This window comes from Apis florea, unplaced genomic scaffold (genome assembly GCF_048593485.1).
Source record: "Apis florea isolate Af1SG1 unplaced genomic scaffold, ASM4859348v1 contig_3571_pilon, whole genome shotgun sequence".
Taxonomy (NCBI): domain Eukaryota; kingdom Metazoa; phylum Arthropoda; class Insecta; order Hymenoptera; family Apidae; genus Apis; species Apis florea.
In genome coordinates, this window is record NW_028256783.1 from 662019 (window position 1) to 682437 (window position 20419).

General features: G+C 19.6%; 5 protein-coding genes across 6 annotated transcripts; 3 read left to right on the forward strand and 2 right to left on the reverse strand.

Moving 5' to 3' along the window:
• Positions 1 to 11: 11 nt before the first annotated feature.
• On the reverse strand, positions 12 to 4383 carry Paics (PAICS bifunctional enzyme). The gene is made up of 6 exons (XM_003693383.3): positions 3734 to 4383; positions 2575 to 2898; positions 2102 to 2445; positions 1766 to 2041; positions 423 to 567; positions 12 to 343 (listed from the first exon to the last, which is right to left on the reverse strand). Exons 1-6 carry the CDS (start codon positions 3738 to 3740, stop codon positions 177 to 179), a joined length of 1263 nt encoding a protein of 420 aa, XP_003693431.1. The 5' UTR covers positions 3741 to 4383; the 3' UTR covers positions 12 to 176.
• On the forward strand, positions 4343 to 9930 carry LOC100872455 (amidophosphoribosyltransferase). 2 transcript variants are annotated; one of them, XM_003693381.4, is made up of 8 exons: positions 4343 to 4607; positions 5676 to 5883; positions 6101 to 6393; positions 6465 to 6714; positions 6920 to 7153; positions 7337 to 7464; positions 8710 to 8931; positions 9024 to 9930. In XM_003693381.4, exons 2-8 carry the CDS (start codon positions 5700 to 5702, stop codon positions 9294 to 9296), a joined length of 1584 nt encoding a protein of 527 aa, XP_003693429.1. In that variant the 5' UTR covers positions 4343 to 4607; positions 5676 to 5699; the 3' UTR covers positions 9297 to 9930. The 2 variants fall into 2 exon arrangements, with proteins under 2 accessions (XP_003693429.1, XP_086770182.1); XM_086914056.1 differs by having other exon boundaries at positions 4511 to 4607; positions 5406 to 5883.
• Positions 9322 to 11576, reverse strand: LOC100872810 (uncharacterized). Its single transcript, XM_031916336.2, has 4 exons — positions 11095 to 11576; positions 10822 to 11009; positions 10482 to 10740; positions 9322 to 10404 (listed from the first exon to the last, which is right to left on the reverse strand). The coding sequence occupies exons 2-4, from the start codon at positions 10984 to 10986 to the stop codon at positions 10169 to 10171; spliced, it is 660 nt and encodes a 219-aa protein (XP_031772196.1). The 5' UTR covers positions 10987 to 11009; positions 11095 to 11576; the 3' UTR covers positions 9322 to 10168.
• A 906-nt stretch (positions 11577 to 12482) lies between these two features.
• On the forward strand, positions 12483 to 19486 carry Mys45A (SDA1 domain containing protein Mys45A). Its single transcript, XM_086914058.1, is given in 11 exon segments — positions 12483 to 12619; positions 13048 to 13142; positions 13205 to 13309; positions 15057 to 15155; positions 15246 to 15761; positions 15866 to 16100; positions 16216 to 16351; positions 16553 to 16874; positions 16969 to 17103; positions 17106 to 17840; positions 19220 to 19486. Coding segments are annotated over 10 exon segments (2571 nt in total). The 5' UTR covers positions 12483 to 12619; positions 13048 to 13055; the 3' UTR covers positions 19421 to 19486.
• Positions 13205 to 14911, forward strand: Orc5 (origin recognition complex subunit 5). The gene is made up of 2 exons (XM_086914059.1): positions 13205 to 13309; positions 13432 to 14911. Exon 2 carries the CDS (start codon positions 13514 to 13516, stop codon positions 14807 to 14809), a length of 1296 nt encoding a protein of 431 aa, XP_086770185.1. The 5' UTR covers positions 13205 to 13309; positions 13432 to 13513; the 3' UTR covers positions 14810 to 14911.
• Positions 19487 to 20419: the final 933 nt, after the last annotated feature.

Here is a 20419-nt window from a genome sequence, read left to right on the forward strand (position 1 = left end):
AATTTACTAAATTAACAGCTAAATATTTATATATTGATACATATAAATTTTTACAAATAATTAATATAATATGAATTATTTAATACTAATTATATTTATAAAATGAATTTTAATGAAATTTTAAAATGTGATTTATAAAATTAAATCGTAAATTAATATTAAATAATTCAAATTTTTTATACAATAAGATTCTTTAAATTAATATCAGCTTGTTTTAAAGCAATGTAATTTTTTAACTGCTTTACTCGTAGACGTGCCCAAACTAGATGATCATGCAATGCATGAATTTGAGCGGCTGCTAATGCTGCACTTTCAGGATAGATCACTGTGGTACATCCAATTCCTAAAAATTTTAAAAATTCTGTTTAATAATATATATTTTATGATAAGAAAATATAATTAAATTATAATTGTCAATTCACCTGATGGAACATTGATCGATGACCATAAATCTTGGGAAATATTTTCTGGTTTGAAAGGTGGACAATTAATGACAGGCAGACATGTATTTCCAGAGAGTACTGGACCTAATCCATTACTCCTTCCTGCTACAGCTATTAGCACTATCTAGGAGAAAAATGTGTACAAGAAAAATTTGTGATAATTTAGAAATAAATATCATACATTTATTATCAGTTTATATATCAGTTTTATTAACATTTACAGTTCTAATAATTCTCTATTGTTTTAATGATTAAAAATTTCAAAATATATGTAAAATATATGTATATATAATATATATATATATATATATATATATATATATATATCCATAAAGATATACATATACAGAGTGTATGTTCTATTTAAATTGATCTGGATAAATTTGCCAAATTATTTTGATAATATAATTTTTATTTCAAAAAAATATTTTAAATAAAAGTTGAATGAATATATAAATAATATGATTTTTTATGAGATGAATATATATAAAAAAATAACTTTAATTTTTTAATGCAATCATATAATTTTTATTGCTAATGAAGTAATTATATATAAAAAGTAATATATAGCTTGTTATTTTCTTCAAAAAGTACTAAATTATTTATATCAAAAAATTTTTACGAGATATATTAACTTCAAATTTATAAAATTATCATATAAAAAATAAATGATATTCTATTGTATATTATTTTTACAAATTTTAAATTAAAATATTTTTTTTAAACTAAAGATTTTTCGACATAATAACTTAATATTTTTTTGTAGAAAATAACAAATTGCATCAATTAGTACAATAAAAATTATATAATTTCTTTTAAAAAATTAAATTGAATTAAATTAATGATTTCTATATAAAAAATTAAATTGATGATTTCTATATATTCATAAAAAAAATTAATTATTTGTATTTGTATATCCCCTAAATCATTGAATTTTTATTTAAAATATTTTTTTATGTTGTCAGTAGTTTGACAGATATTCAAATTCAATTTAATTGGGATACTCTATATAATTGATTATGAATTCAAATATATGATATATATAAATTATTGATATATATAATAAATTTATCTTTACTGTTATTGTTGTAAGCATAATGTAAATACATAATATATTTAAAAAATTTTTTTTTATAAAAACTATTTTTTGAAATTTTTCTTAAAAAACAAAATATAAAAATAAGTTTAAAGTTATACTTTAAAAGATTCAATTATAAAAATTGAGATTTATTTAAAATAAAAAATAATAAATTATACATAAAAAATATATATAAAAATTATATATATATATATTATAATTCATTTTTTGAACTAATATATACCTTTTCATAAATATTTTCATATTCTGCAAGAATACGCAATGTTTCTTGAGTACCTTTATGAGCACTGCAAACACGAAATTGAACTTTTAAACCTAAAGATTTTGCATGTTTTGCTATTTCTTTACAATGGCCTTCATCAGAAAGTGATCCCATTAAAATAATAACAAGACTATTAGATAACGGAAGAATGTGGTCAAGTTGATCTTGTATCCATTTAAAATTACATTTTACAGTATTCAAATCTTCTTCAGTAACAATATCTAAATTTCTATATATCTACAAACAAAATAATGAAACTAATAAAAACCAATACCTGTTATTAATAAAAATAAATACCTGTTTATCTTTCATTAATCTTTTATCACCAGATGGCCAAAGTCTCCAAGAATCACTATCAATTATATCTGCTACCATAATTTCATTGTTTACATTCACACCAAATTCTATTTTCATATCTATAAGTGCACAATCTCTACTTGCCCATGTTCTTTCTAAAATCTCAAATATAGTAAGTGCAGTATGTTGCATAATATCAAATTCATCTTTTCCTATTATGAGTTCATTCAATTTAAAACCAGCAGAAATAATTTGTTCTTCTGACCATTGAGGATCATGATTAATATCATCTTTAAAGAATGTTTCTTGTAAAGGTGGATTAAATCTATAACCTTCAGGAACACCTAAATAATAAAAAGCAAAATGTAACATTGAAAATAAATGCTCATAATAAAAATTTTTTTTAAAATTTATTTTTATTATTTTATCATATTATTATATTATGTGTTTATACTATACATTATATTATATACCTTGATGTCTTTTTAAGAAACTGCCAGTGGCTAATCTTCGAGTAACCCATTCAATTGGTATCATTTGACATTTTTGGGCAACAAAAATAGTGTCATTTACTAATTCAACAAAAGCTGTTTTTATTCCAGCTTCATTTAATAATTGAAATACTTTAGCTGTAGTAGCTGTACTAATTGCAGCTTTTCCTTTTAAATCATGAAATTTTTTACCATCTTCAGCAGTAATACGATCCTTACTTTGTAAAAGACACAAAGTAGAATCATTTAAAACTTCATATACTTTTTTGGTCTTTCCTTCAATAATGAGTTCTCCACATTTATATTCTAATTAAATGGAATTTATTTATTTTATATTAGTAAATATTAATATTAATAAATTTAATTTTATAAAAAAATTATTTAATAGGAATTTTAAATTATATTAGTTCAATTCTTACATAAATATCATAATAATACAACAAAATATATTAATTAATATTAAATTATTTATCAATATATTAGTATATAATATTAAATTTAAAATAATAATAAAAAAATTATTTTATAAAAGAATAGATATTATAAATGTCAAATCATTTTATTATATTTAAAAAAACTCTATATAATTTCATGATTAATGATATATTATTGATGTTATATAACAATAAAATGATATATATAATTATATTTTTATTAAATTTTATTTTTTCAATTAATTAAAAGCGATATCAAAATAAAGGATTTATTTATTTAATAATATAAATTTTAAATTAAATTTAATTTTATAATTATATAAAATTAAACTTTTAAAATATATAAAATTAATACAAATTATAAAATTGTAAATATTTCAAATACAATAAAATCTTTCATTTGTCATATTAAATAAGATTGTTGATTATAATTTTTTTTTTACATTTTAACATATATCTTAAAATAAACATACAATGATTATAAAATAAAATCAATTATGTATTGATATATTGTTTTTGAAAAATATTTTGAAACTTAAAATTAATATTTATACCAAATAAATTAAATAAAAAAAAAATTATTTCATTTTTTATAATCATATTTTTTCTCCTTTTTTTAAATACATAAATTTGGTCGTTTTTTTAATATAAAATATAAAATATCTATTATATTATATACTATATACTATCTATTATATTATACTTACTATTCATGTTTCTCGTTTAAAATTTACTTTAAGAATACTATGCAATTTCTCAATTCTCAACAATTAAGTTCTTTAACGATCCCCACTTTCAAAATTCTTCTTTCTTCGATTGGTGCTTATTCGTTATTGCGAGTTTATTGGTAAATCATGATATCATATAAAGAATAATTATCGAAAAGTTTAAAAATATTTAACAGTAACAAAATATTTATTTTAAATATTATTATTATTATATATTTATTTTAAATATACAATTTCAGTTTATTTTTGAAAAGTTTATAAATAATATAAAAAATCATAATAAAATTAATGAATACAAATAGGTTTCTACAATTATGACATGTAGAAGATATAACATATTTTTATATAATCTTGGATTTATGTTTAATTTGTTTATAGAAAATTTAGCTTATTTGAAAATGATTGAAGAACTTTAAATAATTATAATATTGAAATAGTTATAATGACTATTCTAAAAAAACAAAAAACAATAATTATTCAGATAAATTAGATACAGGCTGAAATAATAATAATAATAATAATAATAATAATAATAATAATAATAATAATCATAATAATAATAATAATGATGATAATATAGTATATTTATTATTTAAACAATAAATTATTATCGATTTTTCATAAAACTTTAAAGAATTATGTTCAGTACTTTAATATAACATAATAAATATAAAATAGTTAAAGAGTTTAAAAGATAATAGCTAAATAAGTTAACCCCTCCAGTCAAAAACAGATTTTCATTGGTCTACGTATTCATTTGTATATTTAAAGTCAGTTGAGAAACATATTTCATGCTGATCTTCTTCGAGTTGATAGTAAAACATCACGAACGTTTAAACCTTTGACGCACGTGGTATGTACTTACATACGTAATTTAAAATTTGTATACTTAAAAGAAAATGTTTCGATGCAATACTCGATTCTAATGATATTATTAAAGAAATATAATAATGGAAATTAGTAAAAGAAATAATTTGAAAAAAATATACCCATAATCTTTTTTCATTTTAATTATAAAACCGCCAAAAATTTTATTTAACAAGTAGGTACAGTCTGTAATAAAAGGATGCCAATCATAGTCAATAATTTGAACAGTTTAATTGATTGAATTTTTATCAAATTAGTAAAATCATTATTATAATTATTTTTAAATAAAAATTGCATTATTCGTTGTTTTTCATTTGTATTTATTGTAATTTTTTCCTATTAAACAAGTTCTTAATTTAATAAGATAATAAATATATATATATATAAAAGTATATTCATAAACGCATGCGTATATCGTAATAAATTTTAAGTCCTAAAAACTATATTACAAATTGAAGAAAGAAACATATTTCTTTTTTTATTTTTTTAAAGATTTCCTGTTTTTTTCTTTTTTTTTAGTCAATATTTACTACAATTTTAATTAAAAATAATATAAAAATAATTATTAAGATACTAATATAATTACTAAAATTTTTTATAATATTACATTAAGAATAATAAGATTAATTTATAAATATTTTTTATATATATTGATATCAACATACATACTGATAAATCGGGGATACAATGATGAAATCAGTTGCAAAATATTGATTAAGCAAATAAAAAGAATACATATATATATATATATAGTAAAAAAATAAAATTTATCTGTTTATTAAAGGTCAACAGTTCATAGAGGGTTATTACTGATGATAATTCAGAAGAAATCTCAGGGGGGTCTACTATGTTTAATAATATAATAATATTTTTTTTTATTATTGTATAATACTATATAATTTAACTTTAATTTATTTTCATCTTTTATAATTAATTCAATATATAATTAAGAATTTAATTTCAATCTAACATTCAATTACAATAAAATAAATTAATTTATTTTAATAATAATAGAAATTTCATAATATAATTTAATAAATATAATATTTTTTAGATTATAATTAAAATATTTTGCAATATGCAAACAAATTCTTGTAATCAGATAATATCTCAGGAAAATAAAAGAGTTAAAGCATTCCAAAATAAAAAACAATTGAGAGATGAAATAATAACTGGCCTTACACATGAATGTGGAGTTTTTGGATGTATTGCTGCAGGTGATTGGCCATCTCAAATTGATGTTGCTCAAGTAATTTGTTTGGGTAAATTTAAATTTTATTTGTATTTTTAGAGAACATTGTAGTTATTTATTAATTTATATATTATATATATTATTATATATAATATATCATAATAAATATATATATTAAATATATATATATTATAAAAATTAAAAAAATACAATAAATATTAATATTAATAATAATAATATATATAACTAATAAATTATATATACATATATAATTAATGTTCATTTAGGTTTAGTAGCATTACAGCATAGAGGTCAAGAAAGTGCAGGTATTGTTACAAGTGAAGGTGTATGTTCAAAATCTTTTCATGTCCATAAAGGCATGGGTATGATTAATAACATTTTTAATGATGAAAACATGAAAAAACTAAATGGAAATCTTGGAATTGGTCATACCAGATATAGTACAAGTGCAGCAAGTGAAGAAGTTAATTGTCAACCATTTGTGGTACATACTGCACATGGAGCGTTAGCAGTTGCTCACAATGGAGAATTAGTGAATACAGAATCATTAAGAAAAATGGTAACTAAAACACATCCAAAAGTTTTATATTAATTTAATATTTATTTTTAGAAAAATTTTGCTAATTTTAGGTATTAGGACGTGGAGTTGGTTTATCAACATACTCAGATTCTGAATTGATAACACAAGCACTCTGTTTAAATCCTCCTGAAGGTGAAGTTAATGGTCCAGATTGGCCAGCACGAATAAAACACCTTATGCAATTAGCACCATTATCATATTCATTAGTAATTATGCAAAGAGATAAGATATATGGTGTTAGAGATCCTTATGGAAATCGTCCATTATGCCTTGGAAAAATTGTACCTATTGGTAATTTGGGTATGTAAAATTTATATTCTATAATTATAATTACAAAATATTATCAATAATTTGCAATAAAAAAATATTAGAAAATTTTTTATTATATTAAATTTTTTTTGTTATTAAAATTTATCATATTATAATATATTATATTTTATTAATTAATTAAAAACTTTATAAAATTTTATAAAACAATAAAATAAAAGAAATTTTTTTATATCAGGAAATGAATCAGATGATGATGATGAAGCTGAAGGTTGGGTTATATCATCTGAATCATGTGGCTTTTTAAGTATTGGAGCACGATATGTGCGTGAAGTATTTCCTGGAGAGATTGTAGAATTGACACGGGAGGGTATAAAAACTATAGATATTGTTGATAGACCAGATAAAAAGCCTCAAGCATTCTGCATCTTTGAATATGTTTATTTTGCACGTAGTGACAGTATTTTTGAAGGTAAAAAGTATATCATATTATATCATAAGTATATTAAGTATATTATATCATATATATCATATATATATGATATAATATACTTAATATATTATATATCATATATATATATAAAGTATATTATATCATATATATATATATATATCAATAATATCAATAAATAATTTATTTCACTTTATATAATAGGACAGATGGTTTATTCTGTTCGAATGCAATGTGGTCGAGAACTTGCTTTGGAATCTCCAATAGAAGCAGATATAGTTAGTTCAGTACCTGAATCTGGAACTGCAGCAGCACATGGATATGCCAGACAGGTAAATGTATTAAAATTTTTTAATTAAAATAGTAAGTATTAATAATAAAATTATTTAATTATAAATGCAGAATATAAATTTACAATAAAAAAAATAATCTGGTAAATACAAATTTATTCCCACTATTAGATATCCATGTCATAAAAATTCTATGATTGAACAATATAACATGATTCTAATTAAAAATTTTAAAACCAATGAAATAATTAAATTTTCTTATTTTTTATTTTTCTTTTAACAAAACTTTTGTTAATATGTTTGTGAATATTTTCTAATTAAAATAAGATCAAAAATAATATATAATTTGAAGGAACTTGAAAGCAATATTTATTTTTTATTAATAGATTTTGATGAGAATCCAAAAATAACAATTTTAACTTTAGAAATTTATGATATCAAAAGGCCTTTAAAAGTGTGTATTGATACATGCATATTTAATGTTAGTAGCTACAAATGAGACATATAAGATATATTATCATTATATAATAATGACAAGAATTAAATGACACATTTGCTGATAGAACTGTATGTAATGCAGGTTTTTGATCTTCTGTAAATGAATTTAAATGAATCAATTGCTAATTTAATTTTTATTTATTGAATTCAAGTTTATTTTATAATTAATTTTTGATAATTGTTTTATTAATCTTATTCTTTATAATTTCTAAAGATTGTTTTAATTTCATTATTTCTATATCTAAAGTAGTAATTTAAATCAATATTGTATTATGTTAAAATATTCATAATTTTTAGTATCATGAATTTCTAAAATCTCAACAAATGAAAAAAACTTAAAATCACTTATTATATAATATCAATGATATTGTTTTAATCAAAAAAATTTTATATATTGATAAATTTATTAAAAATATTTATAAGAAATAAAGAATTTTAATTGTTGTATTAATTTGTATCATATTTCTTTTCAACTATCTTTATTTTTGCTTTTTTTCATTTGTTGTTTTTTTCCACTCAACAAGATATAAAACAAAAATTTTAAATTCAGCTCAAATTCTAAGAGAGAAGGCTTTACTTTAATAATTGCAACTATTGACTTTATAACTTCTGAATTTTTAATTATTATCCAATTCGTTTATCCAATCTTTATTTTATATGGTATAAGTAATTCACAAAATTGATTTAAATGTATAATTTATTTTAACATTAAAAAATTATATTAATATATAATTTCTTTTAAATTTTATAAACAAATAATATCTTTAAAATAATATTATTAATTTGCAGTCTCAAATACCGTTTGCGGAAGTACTATGCAAAAATAGATATGTTGGTAGAACATTTATTCAACCTAGTACACGACTCAGACAACTTGGTGTGGCAAAAAAATTTGGAGCTTTATCAGAAAATGTAAAAGGAAAAAAATTAATTCTTATAGATGATTCGATTGTTAGAGGAAATACTATTGGACCTATTATTAAATTACTTCGTGATGCAGGAGCAAAAGAAGTAATTCTTTTTTTATAAAATTGATAAAAAAGTTTATTAAGAAATTAAATAATGATTTATTAAATGATGTTATTAAATTTTTGTCTTTGCAGGTTCATATTAGGATAGCTTCTCCTCCATTAAAATATCCTTGCTATATGGGAATTAATATTCCAACTAGAGAAGAGTTAATTGCTAATAAATTGGATAATGTAAAATTAGCAAAACATGTTGGAGCTGATAGCTTAACGTATCTTTCAGTAGATGGACTTGTAAAAGCTGTAAGATTCGGTATGGATAATCGTGAAAGCAGTTACATTGGTCATTGTACTGCTTGTTTAACAGGAGATTATCCTGATGAACTTCCTAGTAACTTGAATTGGTAATAACTTGGAAAAAAAAAAACTGTACTTATGTATTTAAATATTTGCATTACATGGTTTTAATATAAAAAATCGTGCAATTTAATACAATTTTATATTTTTCTATACATATTAAATCATTAATTAATACATATAATTACACAATTAATACATTAATGTCTAAAAATAATTCAGTATTTAAAGATTAATTTAAATAAATATTGTTACATTAATAAAAATTAGTAATGTATAATATTACATTAAAAATTACAGTAATATATAATATCATATATGTATAATATAATATTAAAAATTTTTTAAATATCAAATAAAGAAAAGTTCTCATTTTATTAAAATAATACTTTTATATCAATGAATTTGATATAAAATAATTTTTATATCATGTATATCATATTATTTTTATTATCATATGAATTTAATATAATTTGATATAAAATATTATTATGTTAATTTTTTTATTAAATTAAAAAAATAAAATCAAATAATGTATATTAAAAATTAAAAATAATTATCAATCATCTATATTATTTATTATTCTATAATATGTAGAATTTTAATATCTTATATTTTTATATAAAACATTTTATATTATGTACAAATCTTTAAAAAAATAAATGCTAATTATTAAGAAATAAAATATCATATTTTGTTTTTAATTCTGTTTTATATATTCCAAATTGTATTAAGCTTTTTTTCAGAATTTTTTTAGTATATATTTTTGATTAAAAAACAATCATTATTTTTCAAAATAAAAATTCATTATTAAAAATTCATTCTTTTATATATATATATATATATATATATATATATATATATATATATATATATATATATATATATTACATATCTTCTTTAAAATATTAATTTTTATTAGATTAATAATTATCAGAATTACTTAATTCTTTTTTTGAATCAACATGAATATGTTCTGACTTGTCTAAATTAAAAGTTTCTCCTTTATGTTCATACATAGCAAATGGATTATCTTCATCAGATTCAGATTCTAATATTATGCCTTGAGATTTTTTTTGTTGTCTGATACGTTGTTTTTCTAAATATGAATGTAATGCATTTAATCTATTATTTCGCATAGTCTTCCAAAATAAAAGAGCTATAAAATAAATTATATACCTTATAATTGGAATCACATCATATAAACAATTATTGAATAAATTAAACTTTTAATACCTTCTGTTTGATATTGAAATGGTATTCCTGCTTGTTTAAGTGTATATGAATTTGGAATACATTGATTGTTTTCAGAATCACCAAGAACTTCTGTTCTAGATTTTATGAAGATTCTTTGCATTTTTAAAAATTTTTTAGTTTTAGCAAAATATTTAAAATTTGGAACAGTATCAAATACAGGATCACTCATTGTAGAATCATTAGTTTTTGTAAAAAACATACAAGTACCAACGACATCTTCATAAGTACCTTCATAAAACTAAAATTATCAAACAAAAAAATATTATAAAATATTAAAATCAATAAAAATCAATAAAATATTAATTTACCTATTATTTACCTTTCCATTAATTTGCATTATAGGATGTTCTGTATCTATACCAATCATGTCTAATTGTAATTGTTTCTCATTAAACACATTATCATCAAGTACTTCAAATTCTACATATACGAGAATTTCTTCTTCACTATCTGATGTTTCATTATCGTTTCCCATTATCATCATATGTTATATCAAATATTTGATGTCTATATTAATATAAATATTTAAAAAAAAATTGCATTAAAATTTCAAATCTTGCAATGAAATTTAAACTTTTGATATATCACTTACTAAAGTCAGATGCTAAAAAGGCTTCCTTTATATTACAAAGAAATTTATCCTATCTACAAATTTTGATTTTATTAAATGTTTATATGTATAATTATATACTATATAATTGAATATTTTTTTTGTCGATGAGAAATTCATTTGAGAAAGAGAAAACAATCTTCAAAGTTCAGCATTTTTTCAATTTGTTACAATTTTATTTAAATTACGTATAATTTTTTTACTTAATATAATATTTATTTAATCATTCGTACACTATATAGAAATATAGTATAAATGAAAAAAAATATCTTTCTTATCTCTCTTAAAAATTTTTTATTTATATTTATTTTATATAACAAAATTCATTATTATACTATATTATTGATTTACGAATTTTTTTATTATTTAAAAACATGAAAAATAAAAAAAAATGTTATAATTAATCTTTAAAACTTGTATAGCCAACATATAAATAATGTATATTTAATGTATATCTAGGATATATCTAGGGAATTTTTTTTATTATATAGCGAAATTTCTGTTCATTATACATGAAATCCCTATTCATTATATATGAATTATATATAAAAAATAATTGGCAATTATTCTTTTGTTTTAAACAATATTAATCTATAGCATTTAAATTATTGAATAGATAGAAAAAGTAATAAGATTTTAATTGAATTAAGAAAATTGATTATAAATCATTATGAAAGTGGAAAAAGTTTACAAGAAATTAATAATATTATTGAAAGAAGCCAATCAGCTGGTTTCAATAAAAAAATATATTTAATACATCATATAATATTGAAAATGAAAATAAATAGAAAATAAAATCTATAAAAAATAATACTGTTAAACATAAATAAAAAATATAATTAAAAATATATTTTTTCACTTATACTTTCCTATTATTTACAAACATGAATGAATAATATATAATATATAATATATAATTATAATATTTATTATATTTAATATTTTTTGCAATAGAATAATATAATATTAAAAATTAAATTTAAAATTTATTCTATGTTATTATTATAAAGTTATATTGAAAAGAATGAAAAAATACTGAAATTTTGAATGTTGATTTCATTATATGAAATCTAGATGAAAAAATGTTGAAACCTTTGGGATTTAATTTTATTAGAAGAAATTTTCTGAAAAATAATTTGATTTATATATAATTTATTATGCTCTATATATATATACAAATTTTCAATAAAATTAAAATTTTCGAATAGAATTCTTTATAATAAAATGAATATTTTGCGTCTATGTTACTATTTATATACAAATATATATATATGTTATTATATATTTATGTATAAATATATTTATTTATAATGGAAGTAAATAATGGAGTAATATATAATTATTATTTTTTTTTATTTTTTATATGTATAATTTGTTTATTTAAATAATTATTTATCTTGTTTATTTCTAATTGAAAAAGAAACACCATAAAATTTCCTCCATTTTCTTAAGATTCAAGATTCATTTTCTTGAGATATTAAAAGTGTTTTATTTAGAAATTTAGATGGTAAAAACTGAAAATTTTTTATTTTTCAATATAATTAGTTTTTTTTATTTTATCTTAATTTTATAAATTAAATTTTTTTATTTTAAACAAATAAATTTATTTGACAAATTGATTCAAATTGGTTATTGACTTACCAATTAAATACAAAGCACGTGTATAAAATATTTTTTTTACTATTATATATAATTCTATATATAATTTACTATTATATATCATTAAATTGTATTTATGAATATTAAATTATAAAATCATAATAAATTTGAATTAAAAAGATAAAAAAATATTTAATTTTGTTTTTATGATCAAAAAAATTTACTTAAGAAATTATTATTCAATCCTTATGTTGCATTCATTTATGTTAAATATATAATTTCTATAATAATAATATTTTCTAAATAAATTGAATTTATTTTTATTTATTAATTTAGATGAAAAAATGGTGAGACATAATAATCGTTTACCAGAGAATCTTCCACAATTACAAAATCTTATTAAACGAGATCCTGAATCTTATAAAGAAGAAGTAAGTTTTTCAAATTAAAATATTATTTAATATATTTAATACAGTTTTTTATAATTTTTTAGTTTCTTCAACAGTATCAACATTATAAATCCACTTTGGAAGTTTTTTGTTTAATACCAAATAAGTTTAATAAAAATCTTGATGAATCAGTCACTTTTTTAGCACAGGTAATGTTTTGAAAATTAATATAAAATAATTCATATAAGTCTGAAAAATTAAATATGATTTTGTTATTATTTTTTATGATTATATGAGATTCTTAAATATTAGAAAAAAATTTTTTTTACAGGTATAATTAACAAAATATATGAAAAAATATATTTTTAGTAACATTCAAATTATTTATTATTAAAGAATTTTTAAAAATAATTATGGAAAAATATTTGGAATATATAGATGGGAAAATCATATGTCGTAAGAAAGTAATAATACAATTATATTCATTAATTGGTTATTCCGATGAACCAATGCCTTATAGTATATTTATTTATGGTCATGTAGCTACTGGAAAATCTTTAGTAGTGCAAAATATGCTCTCTTATTTAAAATATAATGTGGCTATTATTAATTGTATAGAACATGTGAACAGTAGATACATATTTGACTATATTTTAAGTGATTTATCATTGCATTTTAATAATTTATCAACTAATAAACAAACATATCATAAATGTGATAATTTTTTGGACTTTATAATAAATCTCAAAGAAATTTTTATGAAAGATACTCGTCCAATTATAATAGTACTTGATAAATGTGATAAATTACGAGATAATGATGTCAATTTATTATCTGCATTTTCAAAACTCAAAGAATTATCAAATGTCAATGTTTGTGTAATATTTATAAGTGATATAATGTGGGAAAAGTTTTGTGTTAAAACTATTTATGAACCTATTAAAATTCATTTTTCACAATATACACGGAATGAATTTATCGAAATTTTATTTTTAAATAAATCATATGATCATGACAGTGTATTTTATAAAAATTATTTAAAACTATTTCTCTCTGTGTATTTTCTATTCTGTCGAGATATTAATGAACTACGTTATATGGCCAAAATAAATTTTTCTAAATATGTAAAACCTACTGAAATTGATCAGACTAAAAGAAATGATACTGTTTTCTTATGGAGAAATATTTCTGCAACTTTTAAAGCAAATCTAGAGTTCATTTATTTACGAGTTTCTGAAAAATTTACAAAATCTGATCAATTATCTAAAGATATTGAATCAACAATGAGATTGGCATTAAGTTTTGACTTACCATATTATGCGAAATATATGTTAATTGCATCATATCTTGCTTCGTATAATCCTGCAACACAAGATAAATATCTGTTCATGAAACAAAAATTTAAGAAAAAAAGAAAAAATACTAGTAAAAAAAAGATAATGTTAAATACTTTTTGTGGACCTTACAATTTTCCAATATCTAGGATGATTGCTATTTTTTGTGCCATTCTTATTGAAAAAGTTGATATAAATGCTAATTTACTCTCACAGATTCCATCTATGTGTCAACTTGGTTTGCTATCGATTGTTGGAAATTATAATTTGAATGAGCCTAAACTCAAATGTTGTGTATCATATGATTTCATTCTTGTCATATCTAAAACTGTTGGATTTAATATACAAAACTATTTGTACAATTTTATATGTTAAATTGAAAATGTATTGACTTAAACTTTTTTGATTATATAAATTTATTTATTTTAATTTTATGTACTGATTAATTTAAAAAAAAAAATAAAACATTAAAATTTATGAAATATTTTTTTTTTTATAGACATGTAACACAAAATATATATAAATGAATTTAATATATTGCATATATAAATTATTACTATTTTATTTAATTATGGAATTGTATCATTTCTAAGTATTATATTATTTTATTGTATTAATACAGGTGGCTCATTGTTATCCATATGTGTTAGAATCATTTCCTCAAGAAATTATTGATGTATTAAAAACCTATAATATGGTACTTGATAATGATATGCGACTTGTAAGTATAAAATATTAATAATAGTCAAAAACTAACAATAATCATTAAATTGATTTTCTTCTTTATAATTAAAGTAAATTTTTTCTGTAGACATTTTGTAAAGTTTTAATACAACTACGTAATAAATCTCTCTTAGAACCCACTGCTCTTTTGAGTTTGTTTTTTGAACTTTTAAGATGCCAAGATAAAAATTTAAGGCAATTTCTTGAAACACATATTATTACTGATATTAAAAATGTGAATTCTAAACAAAAAAATGCAAAAATTAATACAACTCTACAAAATTTTATGTTTTCAATGTTGAAAGATTCTAATGTAAAGGCTGCAAAAATGTCTGCAGATATCATGATAAAATTGTATAATAAAAATATTTGGAATGATGCGAAAACGGTAAATGTCCTAGCAACAGGTTGTTTTGTTAAAGCAACTAAAGTTATGGTTGCTTGCTTAAAATTCTTTCTGGGAACAGATCCAGAAGAACAAATAAGTGAGGAAACTGACAGTGATAATGAATCAAATATTAAAGAAATTATGATGGCTAATAGAGTAAATAAAAAAACAAAAAAACGAAATAAAGAATTAGCTAGAGCAAAACGATTATTAATGGTAAGTCAATTAGTAAATCATATATTATAAATAATAGATCATTATAGAATAATAGAACATTGCAATTTGCTAATAATGAACGTTTTGAATTTTTAATATTTTAGAAATCTAAAAAAAAAGAGATGAAAACATTGAGATTTAATTTTTCGGCATTACATTTAATTCATGATCCACAGGATTTTACAGAAAAATTATTTAAACAATTGGAAAAAAATAATGATAGATTTGAGATTAAATTAATAACATTGGATGTAATTTCAAGACTTATTGGTTTGCATAATTTATTTCTATTAAATTTTTATCCTTATTTACAAAGATTTTTACAACCACATCAAAGAGGTAATTTTTTTATTATTAAAAATTGTATCAACTTTCTGTGTTAAATTTGAATAACAATGAATAATATGAATAATATAAATAAATAAGATATAATTATTTATCTTTCTTTTTTTAGAAGTAACAAAGCTTCTACAATTTGTCGCTCAAGCATCTCATGAACTTATACCACCTGATATATTAGAACCAATTTTGAAAACGTTAGCAAACAATTTTGTTACAGAACGTAATTCAGCAGATGTCATGGCCATTGGGTATGTATATTGTGTGTGTGTGTATGTGTATATATGTATATTAAGTAAAATATAATATGTATATATGTACATTTAAACATAAAAACATATTTAATAATACACAGTAAATATACATACACACACACACATATATATATATATATGTTTTCGAAATATTATATTATTTTAGTTAATATTAAATTATTTTAATATTAATTATAGATTAAATGCGATTAGAGAAATATGTATACGATGTCCTTTAGTTATGAATGCAGATTTATTACAAGATTTAGCGCGATACAAATATTACAAGGAACGAAGTGTAATGATGGCTGCACGTTCTTTGATTGCTGTATTCAGAAATTCAATACCTGAATTATTGCATAAAAAAGATAGAGGACGTCCTATAGAAGCAACTATTACTTTAAATATTCCAAAATATGGTCAAACGTGTACTAATGATTTTATACCAGGAGCTGAAGTTTTACTTGACAATGAATTTGACAAAGTTAAAGAAATTTCAAAAAATAAGATTAAAGATAATGTAAGATATTGAAAATAAAAATTACTATTAATTAATTAAATAATTAATAATAATAATAAGAAATCAATGTTATTAAAAAAATTATGGTTTACAGATTAGAAAGGATGATTGGATAAATGTAATCAATGATGAAAATTATGATGATAGTAACAATGATAATGCTAATGATAGTGACAATGATAATGATAATGATAATAATTATGATTATGATGATGATGATGATGATGATATGATGATGATGATGATGATGATGATGATGATGACGACGATGACGACGATAATAATGATAACAACAGTGATATCAAAACTGATAATAATAATGATCATGATGTTTTTTATGATAATGATGAATGTGGCAATGGTGATAATAATGAAAAAAAAGAAAAGAAAAAAGAGTTGGAAGAAAAGGAAAAAAAAAAGCTAAACGTATTTGTAAACAAAAATGATAATGAAATTTTAGATGTTAATAATATTAAATCTAATATGAAAAATATAAATAATATGAATAATAAAAAAGTTATTGAAATGAATGGAAACAATGATATGGAAAATAAATCATATAGAAATGATGATATATATACAAGTAATAATTTTAAAATTAATTACACAGATATAGAAATTGATAATATTAATCGAAATCAACAAAAACAATGTAATCTGTTAACAAAATTTGAAAAAAAACAATTAAAAATAGAAAAAAAAGAAAACGCAAAATTGAAAAAAAAAGATATGATCATAGCAGAAAAAAGAGAGAAAGCAGTTTTGATATCTAATGAACGATTATTAAATGATGAAGATTTTAAAAAAATAGATACGGCATTAGCAAAACAACAAATAACATATGCTAGTTTAAAGAGAGTTCATTCTAGTGAAAGAGAACATGGGGATTTTGTTAAATTGATTGATATAGAAAATATTTATAAAAAACGAAAACATGATAAACAAACTCGGATTGAATCTGTGAAGGTTAGTTTTAAAATCTCAAAAAAAACTAGAAAAATTCGAACGGAATTTTTTATAATTTATTCTATCATATTTTTTATATTTTATTCTATCATTCTGAATCTCATGTTGAGACTGAAAATATTTAACTTTGCATAGATTCAATAATAATTAGACACAATCAATATTATTTTATATGTATATTTCATTAAAAGTTTTAATCAATCTCCAATTTAAAATTAGATTATTGTTTATGTTTTTGTTTTAAATTTGAATTTCAAGATTGTGAATATTGTAAGAATATTGAGATTCCATCGAAATCCCACTTGAATTTTTGCAATTCCTCTCAAAGTTCACGATTTAAGTAAAACAATCTTATCTTTAATCTGTTTTAATTTTGTTATAAACTATAAACAAAAAATTAATTCGTGTTTTTGTATTTTTTATTAATTATTATTATTAATATTAAATGGGAGATTGTAGAAAAATTTCTCGATTTTGATGATTTTTAAATATATAGATGACGAGATTTTGAACAATTTCTTATAAATACAGCCAGTTTAGTTTTCAAGATATTTATAAGAAAGATTTTTATAAATAATTAAAAGAAATTACAAATAATTAGAACAATAGAATTTTATCTATACATATATATATTTATTCATAATATTATATGTTTAAATATGTCACTATATAATATTTTTCATTAATATAAATATATGATGATAACAGACAATAAATATTAATAAAATAAATAAATTAAAAAGTTATTTTTTCATAAATTATGATGAATTTGAAATATTAACCATTAAGTTTGAGTATTCCATATATTCTTTGGATCTGCAAGATGCAAAAATAAAATATAAAAAATTTTTGGACAAATTTTTGGAAATTACAATAACCGAAGTTATAATGATACTAATCTTTAGTATTTTGTATCTATTTATTGTAACAATGGTTTCTATAGTTAGATATTAAGTGTAATGATATTAGTTCACTTATACATTTTGATATCAATCATTGATATTTATATAAATAGTTGATATTGCATGTTAACATACATTTTGTCATGGATATATATTTTTAATTTTTCGAAAAATGACATGTAAATATTAAAATTTTATTTTATATATTTTATTTGCATGTATAGAATAATATATATAGAATATTATCAATAATTTATTTGTATTTAGTTGAAAATTATTCAAATTCATCTGTTCTTGAAAAGTTTTCAGATTTGATTTATTCGAAAAATGAAATTTAAACAAGAAAATTTCAATTTTTTTTCGATTCATTTTGTACGTAAAATTATCGTCTTCCTGTATCTTTTGTTCTAAAACACTTTTATTTTTTTGTTTATTTATATATTTATATATTTAATTTATTTCTTTTTTTTTTTATAGAAAGGACAAGAAGGAAGAGAAAGATTCGGTTATAAAGATGGACGACAAAATCCACTTTGTAGTAAAACAAATCGTGAGAAAAAAAAAACCAAAGCTTTTCAAATGTTAAAGCATAAAGTAAAAGGAAAAGTAAAACGTTCTTTCAAGGAAAAACAAATTGCTTTGAGAAATCATTTATTGAGGCAACGAAAAATGAAATAATATATACTCATAAACATTATGTTGTATGTACGTAGAAAAATAAATATATATATATATATATTAATATATTCGTGGAATTCCTTTGGAGAGACTTTACACATTAAAATACAAAAGATGCTATGTAAAAATATAAATTAAGATTTATTTATTAAGTTATATATATATAAATATTATTTATTAAATTATAATTTAATGTTGCGAAATGAGACACAAATAAAGTATAATGATAATGTAACGGAAATATTGTCACAAGATTTTATTAAAATAATTTGCTGATTAAATACAATCTGACTATAAATATATATTTAATATTACAATTTATTATTCGAATTTCACAATTTAAACTTATTCTGCAGAGCTACATAAGAGTAACATTTGATTTGGCAGTGAAGAATATATTTTTTATTTTTATATATTTATACTATTATTATTAATTATAATAAGTTTAAATAGTTGGATGGTAGATTTTAAATATGACAATTTCTATTTGTATTTAATTTTGATTACAATACTTTAGATACATTGGACAATAAATTTTAAATAATTGTTTAAAAGATGTTGCATAATATTTAAAGATTTTTTAAGAATTTATTGCATATAAAAAATTTTTATAGCATTATAATATATTTTTAATGAATATAGATTTATTATGTTGCTGACTTTTATCGCTGAATTTTCAAAAATAAAATTTATATTATATATTTTTATCTTTTATTAAACATTGGATCAATATACTAGATAAGAATAGAAAGAGAGAAAAAGAAATCTATACATATAATTATTTAAAGATCTTTAAGATCTTTAAATTGTTCATTGAATAAATGAATTTTGATTCTCTATTCTCTTTAAATATATTGAAGTTCATTACTGCTCTTTTTTCTAAATTGGACAGTGTTCTGAATTTATTTAAGTGTGGAATGAATGAATGATGTATGGTTCATTGTGAGTATTTCGTTTAAATCAAGAATAAATTTGGGATTGTGATAAGTATTGAAAATC

Excerpts from the sequence above, each read along its gene's own strand:
- Paics (XM_003693383.3), bottom strand. Across the intron at positions 568-1,765 it reads ATGAAAATATTTATGAAAAG|ATAGTGCTAATAGCTGTAGC; the intron begins GTATATATTAGT and ends TTTTTCTCCTAG. Across the intron at positions 344-422 it reads ATCGATCAATGTTCCATCAG|GAATTGGATGTACCACAGTG; the intron begins GTGAATTGACAA and ends TAAAATTTTTAG.
- LOC100872455 (XM_003693381.4), top strand. The coding sequence starts at position 5,700 with ATGCAAACAAATTCTTGTAATCAGATAATATCTCAGGAAAATAAAAGA. Across the intron at positions 6,394-6,464 it reads CAGAATCATTAAGAAAAATG|GTATTAGGACGTGGAGTTGG; the intron begins GTAACTAAAACA and ends TGCTAATTTTAG. Across the intron at positions 7,154-7,336 it reads TAGTGACAGTATTTTTGAAG|GACAGATGGTTTATTCTGTT; the intron begins GTAAAAAGTATA and ends TTTATATAATAG.
- LOC100872810 (XM_031916336.2), bottom strand. The coding sequence starts at position 10,986 with ATGATGATAATGGGAAACGATAATGAAACATCAGATAGTGAAGAAGAA. Across the intron at positions 10,741-10,821 it reads TAATGCAAATTAATGGAAAG|TTTTATGAAGGTACTTATGA; the intron begins GTAAATAATAGG and ends TGATAATTTTAG. Across the intron at positions 10,405-10,481 it reads ATTTCAATATCAAACAGAAG|CTCTTTTATTTTGGAAGACT; the intron begins GTATTAAAAGTT and ends TTTATTTTATAG.
- Orc5 (XM_086914059.1), top strand. The coding sequence starts at position 13,514 with ATGGAAAAATATTTGGAATATATAGATGGGAAAATCATATGTCGTAAG.